Genomic DNA, 11,847 nt, shown 5'->3' on the forward strand with positions numbered 1-11,847 from the left:
TGCCGTCGTGCTCGTTGCATCTTGGGAAATGTAGTCCCCAGTGAACCCGACGGTCCAAAAACACGAGGGGCGGGGAGTAAAGCGATCTTAGCCTTGGAACAGAAGAGTCCGTTCTTGAGCCTCGCGACATTTCGGCGTCCCGGTGCGCGATTTCAGCGGCTTGGGTCTTGCCCGTTGCATGCTGGGAACGGCAGTCCGTGAGACCGGCTACGTCGACACAAGATGACGGGGCTCACGTCGTACGTTCAGGTTGGCCCCGCGTCGCGCCGGAGCCTTCGCGTTCCGCGATGACAGGCCCCCCACGCTGTGGGGGCCCTTAGGCATGCGCGACAGGCATTCGGGTTGACTGAGAACACAAACTGAATCAGCCTTGCGACTTCTGGCCGGTCTGCGCTCTCGCCGAGGCTCGGGCTGCTCACGGACCGGTCTCCTTCGTCCCCCTTCTCCCCACTCCGAAAGCTAAGGTAGGCCCTGGGGTGCGGAGGATGGGGTCCAGGCCGAGACGGTTGAGGCACACCTGCTCTGTCCCGCCGACGAGGGAAGGAGAGAAGTTCGCCTTCCGTGCTGCAGCCGCGTAGTCTGGGCGCCTGGTGCCGGGTGGGCTCCAGACCCAAGGTTTGTCTTTAGAAGGGAACCGCTGTGCGGGGTGGACGGAGGGGTGAGGGTGGGGGCTCAGGGGTCCAGATATCGGCGGAGCCTCCTTGAGTGGGGTCCGGTGGTCCCAATGGGGACATGGACGTTGAGGTAATGATGCGAGATCCGGAGTGTGGCCAGAGGACTGTTTAACGGAGGGGGCGGGTAGGTCGCATGAGAGTAATGAAGGTCTGATGGGCGTGTTACCGGGGAATCAGTGGGGGCTAATAGGAGTGTTTTAGTCAACATGCTCACGGGGGCGGGGGTGTGTTCATTGATTAACGAAGGGATAGTAGAATGGACAACTAGAAAGAAATTGGATAATTGGAGGTAGATGGGGTGTGATCTGTGATCCCTGAGGGATTGCTGGACGTGTGGTATTAAACAGGTTCATGAAGAGCGGCAGGCGATAGTAATCAAAAGGATAATGGTGAAGCAGTGGAGGGGATAATAGAGGCCAGTGGGAGTCATGATCAAGGAACTAATGGAGTCAGTGATCAAAGGAAAGTGAATGAGAGGTTGAAGGTGGGTTGTAGTCACGGGCTTTAGGTAACCACGGCATGATAATTGTGGAATTAATGGGAACAGAATGAGCAAAGGGAGGGTAATAGTAAGCTGCTGGGTGTGATCATCAAGTGATTATTGATTGGGCGCTTGGGTGGCTCAGTTGGTTAAGCATCTGACTCTTGGTTTTGGCTCACATGATCTCACAGTTCATGGGTTCGGGCCCCACGACAGGTTCTTCACTGACAGCGGGGAGCCTGCTTGTGAATCTCTGTCTCCCTCCCTCTCTGACCCTCCCTGGCTTGTGCGCTCGCTTGCTCTCAAAAAAGGAAATAAAAATTTAAAACTTAAAAAAGTGATTATTGAGGGGGCAAGGTGGGCATTGAGGGAGAATGGGGAACTGATGGATGGTCATCAGGGATTAACGTGGTAATGAAGGGATTACAGGGGACTAATGGTGTGATGTATGAGGGATCAGTTGGAGGGCTGACTTAATGGGAGCTGATAAATCATAGTCACCGAGAGCTTAATGGGGAGTTAATAGGCCATGATCCTCTATGTATTAATGGAGGTTGATAAGGATGTAGTAATAAAGGAGTTACTGGGGACCTAATCATTTCGGGATTAATGGGGAATGGTGTGGAGAGAGATTAAGGGGGTGAGGAGTACAAGGAGGTAGTATTAGGATAACGAGGGAGAAAGCAAGGGATTGACAGCAGGATGATAGGGCTGTGTGAATCTAGGGGCCATGAAGACAGCTGGGGAGATGGTCAGTGAGATGTTAATGGTGGGTGGAGAAGGGTTCAAAGTGAGAGTTGTGGGGCTAAGTGTGCAGCATGGGTGGCAGCAGTGGGAGGTCAACAGGGTCAGTAATGGGTCATCTAGAAGTGTTGGGTTTGGGGGATCTTTGAGGGAGCAGTAGAGCCTTAGAATTCAGTGATGGGGTCCCTCGGGCCTTGTGAGGTCAGTGGGGTCAGTGACCAGGCTCCACTTTTCCCATCTGCTGAGTGAGCTGTCATGGGGCTCATGGGGAGTTTGTGTGGTTCTCACTGCCCTGCAGAAATAGGTGGTAGCCCACTCACCCAGTTACTGATATAGGGCGGCATCAGCTTACTGTTGGCAGGTACCTGGGCAAACAGCGTGTGAGATGGGACGGACATCAAAGGACAAGCGGGATGTCTACTACCGCCTGGCCAAGGAGAATGGCTGGCGTGCCCGCAGTGCCTTCAAGCTGCTACAACTTGATGAGGAATTCCAACTCTTCCAAGGTCCCCACCTGGCGGGCGAGTCACCGGGGTATGGGGTGGGCAAAGGGAATGGACAAGTGGGCCATGTCTGCAGAGCTTCCTGTGGTAGGTGGGCTGACGTGGAGAGTCTGTGGGACAGGGGACAGGTAGGAAGAGGGACAGGTGCTTGAAAGGAGTTGGGCATGGATAGAATGTGGGAGAGGGGTGAACTTTGCAGGGCTCGAGGTTGGGGAGGTGGGTGCAACTGACCACTACACCTTCCTGTGTGTGCTCAGGCGTGACACGGGCAGTTGACCTGTGTGCAGCCCCGGGCAGCTGGAGCCAGGTGCTGAGCCAGAAAATTGGGTGAGTGTGGAGTCCCAGATGGGGTGGCCGGGAGGGGAGGGTAGGCCAGGTCAGGGATGAGCCAGGAGTGAAAACCGGGTTGACATGGGCCATGCTGTCTGCAGGGGTCAGGGCTCCGGCCATGTGGTGGCTGTGGACCTTCAGGCGATGGCTCCATTACCAGGTGTGTTACAGATCCAAGGGGACATCACCCAGGTAAGAGCATGGCTGGGGGCGTTGGGGTATATCTGGGGCGAGAGCCCCTCCAACCTGGGGGCTATGGAGAGTGGAAAAGAAAGAGCAAGAGAGCATAACCTGAGAGAAGCCAGAGAGAGCGTAGCAGTGGAGAAACAAGATCCGGCAGGTCGTCATCGCAGAGACAGCCAGAAATGACAGTACTAGGTCCCGAGAGATGGAGCCCAGTCTTAGACCGGCAAAGCCTGAGGGTCTGGCTGACCCAGGGTTGCTGGCTAGGGCCGTGGGCAGGTGGGGTAAGAGGGCTGCGGACAGGGGGCCTGGGACCACTCATCCTCCCTCTCTTCCATAGCTGTCCACTGCCAAGGAGATCATCCAGCACTTTGAGGGCTGCCCCGCGGACCTAGTGGTGTGCGACGGGGCTCCCGATGGTAAACAGCAGGGGTTGGGAGGCCAGGCGGGGGCCCTGTGTGTGTCCTCCTCTGTGGCTCCCACCTCTGTTGGCTTCTTCACTATTTCAGCTACTCCCTGCCTCTCCCCTCTACTCTCAGCTGTTCCCCGCATCTAGTAACTTCTCCCTACCCCTGCTTCCTGGTCTCTGCCTCTCTCTCCACACCATACCATTTTGGTTTTGTCTGTTATCTCCCCTTCCCTTTGCTCATCTCTCACCTGCAATTGTCTATTTCTATTGTACTATGTGTTCATTCATTTTTTTTCAGTCAGCCATTCATTCAGTGCACATTTATTGAGCGCCCGTTGTGTGTCGGGCACTGTTCTACACATGGGAAAAATATTTGTGAATAGAATTCCACTAATCTGATCTCATAGACCTGATGTTCTAGTGGAAGCATATGGAAAAGAAACAAATGATAGCCATGTAGCATGTGAAGAGGTGAGTGGTACCATGAGGAAATCAATGAAAAGGAGGAGGAGACAGGAAGTGCCTGTTGGAATTTTAAGTAAAGTGGATGGGAAGGCCCCCCCACCCTGACTTTAACACAGAGACCTAAAGGAGGTGAGAGAGTAGGTCAAGGGCATATCTGGAGAAAGAACAATCTGGGCAAGAGGACCAGCCAGTGCAAAGTCCCCAAGGTAGGAGCGTGTTGGGCATGTATGAGGAATAGTGAGGATATCAGTGTGGTTGGATCAGAGTGAGGGGAGAGTGGTAGGAGGTGAGGTCAGAGAGTTGACGGAGGGCAAGATCCCGTCTGGGTCCTTGTGGGCCACAGTGAGGACTGTGGCTTTTTCACTGAGATGAGAGCTCGGAGGAAACCAGGAGAGGGTTGTGAGCAGAGGACAGCCATGCCTGACTCAGGTTGTAACAGGATCCCTTTGGCTGCTGTGAACAGTGTGAGGGCGAGGGTGCAAGGAGGAGGCCACGGCAGTAGTCCAGGGAAGCGATGACAGTGGTAGCGGTGGCGGAGACGGGAAGAGGGTTGATCCAGGAGATCTTTTGAAAGTACAGCCGACCGGACTTGCTAATATTTGAACGTGGATGTGAGGAGAGAATGGAAGGTGTATGGTACTAAGGCTTTTGGCTGGAACAGCTGGAAGGATCGGATGAGATGGGGAAGATGGTGTAAGGAGTGGAGTTTGAGCAGGCAGGTCAGGAGTCTGGTCTTGGACATGTTGAGTCTGATCTATAGTCAGGCGTTCAGGGGAGCAGTCTGGGTTGGAGGTAGAAGTGATGGTAATGGTACTCGTGTAGGAGTGCCTGGCTGGCTCAGGCAGTAGGGCGTGCGACTCTTGATCTCGGGGTTGTAAGTTCGAACCCCATGTTGGATGTGGAGATTACTTTAAAAAATGAAATCTTTGAAAACAAATTAATGATACTTATGTGTAAGGTTGTTTTGAAAATTAAAATGAGTAAGGGTTGGGAGGTCAAAATAAGCCTCCAGTTGGCAGATATTACTTTGCAAGCAGAACCTTGGCAGTGAAAGAACCTGGGATATGCTTTTAGCATTCTGACTTCTCTGGGACAGGAAGATGGCCAGAACTGGATGGCTCCCCCTAACACTGTTCCTCTTGCCGCAGTAACTGGCCTCCACGATGTTGATGAGTATATGCAGGCCCAGCTCCTCCTAGCTGTGAGTAACCTTGGCTGCCCCTGCCTCAGTTTGGACCCCTCATGCCCGTCTCCACCTCAGCCTTAGCCATTTGTCCCACCCACAGGCTCTGAACATTGCTACACACGTCTTGAAGCCAGGGGGCTGCTTTGTAGCCAAGGTAAGTCTCAGAGAACCTGGTGAGGGGTCAAGAGAGGTCCTCGAGGGCTGCCCTCATGCCTTCATCTCTGCCTCCTCCCCCTACAGATCTTCCGAGGCCGGGATGTGACCCTGATCTACAGCCAGCTGCGTGTCTTCTTCTCCAGTGTGCTGTGTGCCAAGCCCAGGAGCAGCCGCAACTCCAGCATAGGTCAGTGGGATGGAAAGGCCGGGCAGGTGGATTCGCGTCTTGGGGACACATCCTGTGCAGGGCAGAGGCAGCAGTCTCCCCTCACTCCACCTTCCACCCACAGAGGCCTTCGCTGTCTGTCAGGGTTATGACCCCCCTGCGGGCTTCCTTCCGGACCTGACAAAGCCCCTGCTGGACCACTCATACGGTGAGAGCCAGAGCCCTGGGCCTCTCCCGGGGGAGACTTCTGCCCCCTTATGGAATTTCTATCTCAGGAGGGCCCTCAGCCCCACCCCTTGGTGGAAACTTACCCTTTGTTGAAATTCTGTCCCAAGATGATCCTTAGCCCCACCGTGTGGTAGAAATTCCACCCCTGTATGGATGTTTTGTCCTAGGAGGACCTTCATCCTGGTCCTCTAAGGGTTACTCTCAAGTCTGGTGAACATTCTGTCCTGAGTCCTGCCCCAGTGGAGATTCCTCCTACCTCAGATTCTAGCCTAGGAAGACTCGGTCATGCCCGCAGGTGGATACTGCACCCCTGCATAAGAATTTTGCCCCGAGAGAGTCTTTAGCCTGGTCCACAGTGGGAAAAGGCACAGAGTCTGCTCTTAAGCACGCTTGAGTGAGACAGAGTTCAGGCAGCGTATGGTAGAATGGCAGGTGGATATAAGTGCAGTGTGAGGAAAGCAGGGGAAGGTGATATTTTAGAACAGGTGATCATGGAGGGCTTTCCTAAGGAGGTGATCTGAACCAAATGAAGTATTCCTGGTGAAGGAGTGTGAACGTAGCTGGTAGATACATGGGGAAGACTCCGTACCCTTGCTGTAGCCCAAGTCCTAACTGGTCCCAGGCATCCCAGCCCTGTCCTGTCTTATTTCTCCCTGCTTGTCAGATCCAGACTTCAACCAATTAGATGGACCCACTCGCATCATTGTGCCGTTTGTGACCTGTGGGGACCTGAGCTCCTATGATTCAGACCGCAGTTACCCACTGGACGTGAGTGCCTGACCAACAGTAGGTGGATGGGGGCTCTGTCCTAGGTTCCCAGGTCCTCACCGTCCCCCCACCATGTGTCCCTGCAGCTGGAGGACGGCTCAGAGTACAAGTACACTCCACCCACGCAGCCCCCCATCTCACCACCGTACCAGGAGGCCTGCACGTTGAAGAAGAAAGGGCGGCTGGCCAAGGAGATCCGCCCCCAGGACTGCCCCATCAGCACTGTAGACGCGATGCCCCAGCCCCTGGCTGCTCCACAGCGCCACACCCTGCTGCCCTCTGAGGTCTGGAAACACGTGTCCCTGAGCCCAGTGACACCCCCCCACCCCAGCTTTAACTGCACCTTGTTCTACGCCCAGATCACATGATTTCTGGGGCCAAAACACTCCTCCCTGCCTCCTAAGAGCTATAAAAATCAGTGGGTAAGACCAAGTCTACTGAATGGAAAAGCTTAGGCAAGTATCTGAGTCCTTTTTCTTTTTCTTGGGTAGGTGGAAGACAATGGAATGAATTGTTCGCCTTAATACATTCAGGTAAATTTGCCTTTTTATCTAAGAGTTTGAGTAAAGGGCACCTTCAAGAAAAAGCTCAGTAAAATTTCACCTTTGAAATTTTTACTTCAACTGGTAAGATTTCAGTCAGCCAGCCTTTACAAAGTACCTGATGCTGTGTGCCAGGAACTGCTTTAAGCATTTTACATATTGAGGCATTGAGTAAACATTTATTAAGCACATGCTGTTTGCTGGGCATTGTTCCAGGTTGGGAGATAAAGCAGGGAACAAAACAGGCAAAACTCCTGACCCTCATGGATCTTCTAGATTGGGAAAGAGGTAATAAAAACAGCTTATGAGTGCAGGAGTTTCTACACATGCATACACATGGACACACCCACTACATACACACATATATATATATACGTACACATTTATAGCTCACATTTCCCTGTAGCTTGAATTGTAACATTGTATATATACACAGGTGTATTATACGCACACACACACACACACACATACATATATGAAGGTAATATGGGATATGAAATTTTTTTTAAGTTTTTTTATTTTGAGAGAGCATGAGCAGGGGAGAGGCAGAGAGAGGGAGAGAGAGAATCCCAAGCAGACTCCACACTGTCAGCACAGAGCCCGACACGGGGTTTGAATGAGTCAGATGCTTATCCAACTGAGCCACCCAGGCACCCCTGAATATGTTTTTAAATAAAGTAGGGTAAAGAGAATCAGGAATTCTAGGAGTGCCAGTTTGCAGCTTTTTTTTTTTTTTTTTAATTTTTTTTTTCAACCTTTTTTTATTTATTTTTGGGACAGAGAGAGACAGAGCATGAACGGGGGAGGGGCAGAGAGAGAGGGAGACACAGAATCGGAAACAGGCTCCAGGCTCTGAGCCATCAGCCCAGAGCCCGACGCGGGGCTCGAACTCACAGACCGCGAGATCGTGACCTGGCTGAAGTCGGACGCTTAACCGACTGCGCCACCCAGGCGCCCCCAGTTTGCAGCTTTTAAAAGGGTTGCCACGAAGGGCTCGCTGAGGTAATGTCTGAGCAAAGACCTGAAGGAAGATGAGGCAGGGGATCCGTGTGTTTATCTAGGGGAAGAGCGTTCCACGGAGAGGAAATAGCACATCCAAAGACCCTGAGGTGGAACCATGCCTGGTGTGTGAGGCAGCAGTGAGGGGCCAGTTTGCCTGTAGCAGAGTGGGCTAAACCTGTCTGTGCTGGAGGACTCCTCATCCTCGGGAAGTCATGTTAGAGGAAGTCCCTTTCTGACACTGGCATAGCAGGTTTTTAGACCAAGTCTTCTGTTAAAAAAAAGAAATGAGAGGTGCCTGGGTGGCTCAGTCACTTAAGCGTCCAACTCTTGATTTCAGCTCAGGTCATGATCTCATGGTGCATGAGCTCGAGCCCCACCTCAGGCTCCGCACTAATGGGCTCTAATTTAATGACACAGAGCCTGCTTGGGATTCATTCATATTCTCTCTCTCTCTCTCTCTCTCTCTCCCTCTCCCTCCCTCCCTCCCTCCCTCTCTCCCTCCCTCTCTCCCTCCCTCCCTCTCTCCCTCTCTCCCTCCCTCCCTCCCACCCTCCCTCTCTCTCTCAAAAATAAATAAATGAAATTTAGAATCCTTTTTTAAAAAAAGAAGCAAAAAGGATACCTTTTTAAAAATGAAACAGTGAATCACAGTGGGAAAACATTTACCATCCCTATATATAATATCCTCTATATTAAAAAGCTCCTATAGGGGCACCTGGGTGGCTCGGTGGCTTAAGCGTCTGACTTCAGCTTAGGTCATGATCTCACAGTTCACAAGTATAAGCCCCACATGGGGCTCTGTGCTGACAGCACAGAGCCTGGAGCCTTCTTCGGATTCTGTGTCTCCCTCTCTGCCCCTCCCCCGCTCACTCTCATAAAATTTCTCTGTCTCTCTTTCTCTCTCTCTCTCAAAAATAAAATACTTAAAAAAATTTTTTTGAAGAAAATAGAATAGCTAACAAGCACATCAAAAGCTGTCTCTCAGGGAAATGCAAGCTAAAACTAAGATGATTGGCAATACTAAGTGTCCGGAAGAACATGCAACAATGGAAACCCTCATATATACCAGTGGCAGCGTAAAATGGTATGGCCACCATGGGAAATTGTTAGCCATTGTCTAAAGCTACATGTGTGCTAGTTCCACTCCTGAGAAATAAGTACTGGAATTCCTAGTGGGCACTATTTGTACCCCCAGACTAGATAGAGCCCAAACATCCATTGACTATAGAATGGATCATTAAATCATAGTATATTCAGGAGCCCCTGGGTGGCTCAGTCAGTTAAGCAGCTGACTTCAGCTCGGGTCATGATCTTGCGGTTCGTGAGTTGGAGCCCCACATCAGGCTCTGTGCTGACAGCTTGGAGACTGGAGCCTGCTTCGGATTCTGGGTCTCCCTCTCTGCCCCTCCCCCACTTACACTCTGTCTCTCTCTTTCAAAAATAAATAAACATTAAAAAAATAAATCATGGTATATTCACAGCAGAGAAGTACACAGCAATGAAAATGAACATTCTACAGCTATAAAAAAATAACACCATGTCACTCATTAAACTGAACGTATATAAAACATTTGTGTATTTGTTAAGGTTCACGATAGAAATGGGGGAAAAGTCACAAAACTGTTAGTACCTGCACGAACGATCATTACAGTAGAAGAAAGTGGGAAATGTACTTGTTAAAACTTTCTTTCTCCTTGGTTTTAGTTAGCTGGCAATATGATATAACTCAGAAGCTGTTTGCTGTCAGGAAAATGAGAACTGGCATTGATGAACTTGTTTTCAAAAATCTCATCATCGGGTCCTGAGCATCCGAGTGGGAACCTGCAACAACCACCATGAGCACAGCAAGGAAAGAAACATCACGGAACGCCTGTCTGTGCTGCAGAGGGGATTCTTGAGCCAGGTCTTGCCTCCTCTCTCAGTCTTTCCAGGGGCATCCTGGTTATGTCCAGAATTCACCTCCAAAACAGGGATTCTTAACCCGGATAGAAATCAGGGGTATCTGTGAACATAACGGAGGAAAATATTACATTTTTATTTTCACTAATACTGAACTGAAATTTCACTAATATAACTGAAATGTAGCTTTACCCCCAAATACAAATGCTGGCAACAATTCACAATACTAAAAGCAGTGCCTGTACCTTCCCACCAATACAAATCAGTTCCTTTTTAATGTTGAGGTTTTTGCAGGCATCTTGAAATCCTGTTCACGTTTATCACTACTTTGAATTATAGAAGATCTTATAATTTGATGTTCTAATAAAAAAGTCAATATATTACTGTATCCCAGTATTGTTTCATTTGAATATATATAGTAATATTTTTCCCATTGAGGTATAATTGACAATAACATTATATAAATTTAAAGTATACAACTGAATTTGATACATACCTAACAGTAAGTTAACATGCATCACCTCATGGTTACAAATTATTTTCTTGTGATAGGAGCTTTTAAGATCTACTCTCTTAGAACTTTTCACATATACAATATTGATAATTCTAGTCACTATGCAGTACATTATATCCCTGAACTTATATGTATAACTCCAAGTTTGTACCTTTTTTGACTACCTTCACCCATTTTGCCCCCTGTCCCTGGTGACCACTGATTTGTTGTATGTTTCCTTGAGTTTGGTTTTTTTAGATTCCACATGTAAGTGAGATCTTCACTTCCCAGTATGTGTCTTTCTCTGACTTACTTCACTTAGCACAATGCCCTCCAGGTCCATCTGTGTTGTCACAAATGGCAGGATTTCTTTCCTTTTTATGGCTAGATAATATTCCATTGTATATATAAATACATACACCACGCTTTCTTTATCCATTCATCTGTCCACAGACACCTAGGTTGTTTCCATAATTTGGTTATAAGATCCCCTATTAAAGATGTCAGAAAGGGGGCACCTGGGTGGCTCAGTCGTTTAAGCATCCGATTTTGGCTGAGGTCATGATTTCACAGTTCATGGATTCGAGCCCCATGTCTGGCTGTCTGCTGTCAGTGCAGAGCCTGCTTCGGATCCTCTGTCTCCCTCTCTGCTCCTACCCTGCTCACTCTCTTTCTCTCAGAAATAAACATTAAAAAAAATGTCAGAAAGCCTTGACTGCAGTGCTGAATTTCTACAATTTAGCAAACAGGAGCTGACAAACTCGCCAGCTACAAACTCACCAGAGCCTGGTTCTGCCTGTATCTTTACTCCTGTATCTTCAGAAACACGTTCTCTGTCTATGCCTCCGTTCAGTGGCCTCAGGACCATGCACATCCCAGTCGGTGACCCTAGATGTTTCTGTGTGACCCTAAGGATGTCCATACTGTGTCTGTAATGCCAGATGTCGGGGGTGGGGGACACACTATGGAATGTTAACCCAGGAGTTTTGTCACCCAAGCAGTGTGACCCCAGAAGTGTATGACAAAAGTATCCTCACAACAGCCTATGTGACCACAGCAGTATCCACACCCATTACCGCACAAATTCAACATGTCTACACTAGAATCTGAGGCCCCAGGAGTGCAAACCTATCCCCATCGCCCCAAGAGTATCCATCTAATCCAGGAGTATAGGGACACCTGGGTGACTCAATCGGTTAAGCATCCAACTTCAGCTGAGGTCACAATCTCATGGTTCATGGGTTCAAGTCCTGCGTCGGGCTCTGTGCTGACAGCTCGGAGCCTGGAGCCAGCTTCAGATTCTGTGTCTCCCTCTCTCTCTGCCCCTTCCCTGCTTCCACTCTGTCTCACTCTCTCAAAAATAAACGTTAAAAAAAATTAAATTTCCAGGAGTGTAAACACACCAGCCTTTGGGACCTGGTGGGTATCTGCATCTCAGGCTCTGTGTCCCTAGTTGTGTCCACCCCCATCTGTGTGACATCCAACATATACACATGCGAGTTCCTGTGATGAGAGCAATGCCCAATCCCCAGAATGTGTGACCCAGCGATTTCCACACCCCTGAGTGTGTGGCTCGGGAAGGACCAGCCTGACCCAGGCCCGGTCTCTGACTTGGAGA

At 49.7% G+C, this 11,847-nt stretch overlaps 1 protein-coding gene across 10 annotated transcripts; it reads left to right on the forward strand.

Annotated features, from left to right (window-relative positions):
- Window positions 1-201: 201 nt before the first annotated feature.
- Window positions 202-10,124, forward strand: FTSJ1 (FtsJ RNA 2'-O-methyltransferase 1). Of its 10 annotated transcripts, none has more exons than XM_030305273.2 (13): window positions 202-464; window positions 2,247-2,405; window positions 2,660-2,729; window positions 2,834-2,924; window positions 3,256-3,334; window positions 4,938-4,990; window positions 5,076-5,129; window positions 5,216-5,318; window positions 5,422-5,505; window positions 6,196-6,293; window positions 6,380-6,577; window positions 6,785-6,826; window positions 9,542-10,124. In XM_030305273.2, exons 2-12 carry the CDS (start codon window positions 2,285-2,287, stop codon window positions 6,815-6,817), a joined length of 984 nt encoding a protein of 327 aa, XP_030161133.1. In that variant the 5' UTR covers window positions 202-464; window positions 2,247-2,284; the 3' UTR covers window positions 6,818-6,826; window positions 9,542-10,124. The 10 variants fall into 10 exon arrangements, with proteins under 10 accessions (XP_030161133.1, XP_030161131.1, XP_030161126.1 ...); XM_030305271.2 differs by having other exon boundaries at window positions 2,261-2,433; window positions 6,190-6,293; XM_030305266.2 differs by having other exon boundaries at window positions 203-615; window positions 6,190-6,293.
- The last annotated feature ends 1,723 nt before the right edge of the window (window positions 10,125-11,847 follow it).

The sequence above is a fragment of the Lynx canadensis genome, chromosome X (genome assembly GCF_007474595.2).
Source record: "Lynx canadensis isolate LIC74 chromosome X, mLynCan4.pri.v2, whole genome shotgun sequence".
NCBI classification, from domain to species: Eukaryota; Metazoa; Chordata; class Mammalia; order Carnivora; family Felidae; genus Lynx; species Lynx canadensis.

What these genes read in the sequence shown, in the direction of transcription:
- FTSJ1 (XM_030305271.2), top strand. Translation starts at nt 2,313, where the DNA reads ATGTCTACTACCGCCTGGCCAAGGAGAATGGCTGGCGTGCCCGCAGTG. An exon ending in GTGCGACGGGGCTCCCGATG is followed by an intron (nt 3,335 to 4,937) that starts GTAAACAGCAGG and finishes CTCTTGCCGCAG; the next exon opens with TAACTGGCCTCCACGATGTT. An exon ending in CAGCCGCAACTCCAGCATAG is followed by an intron (nt 5,319 to 5,421) that starts GTCAGTGGGATG and finishes TTCCACCCACAG; the next exon opens with AGGCCTTCGCTGTCTGTCAG.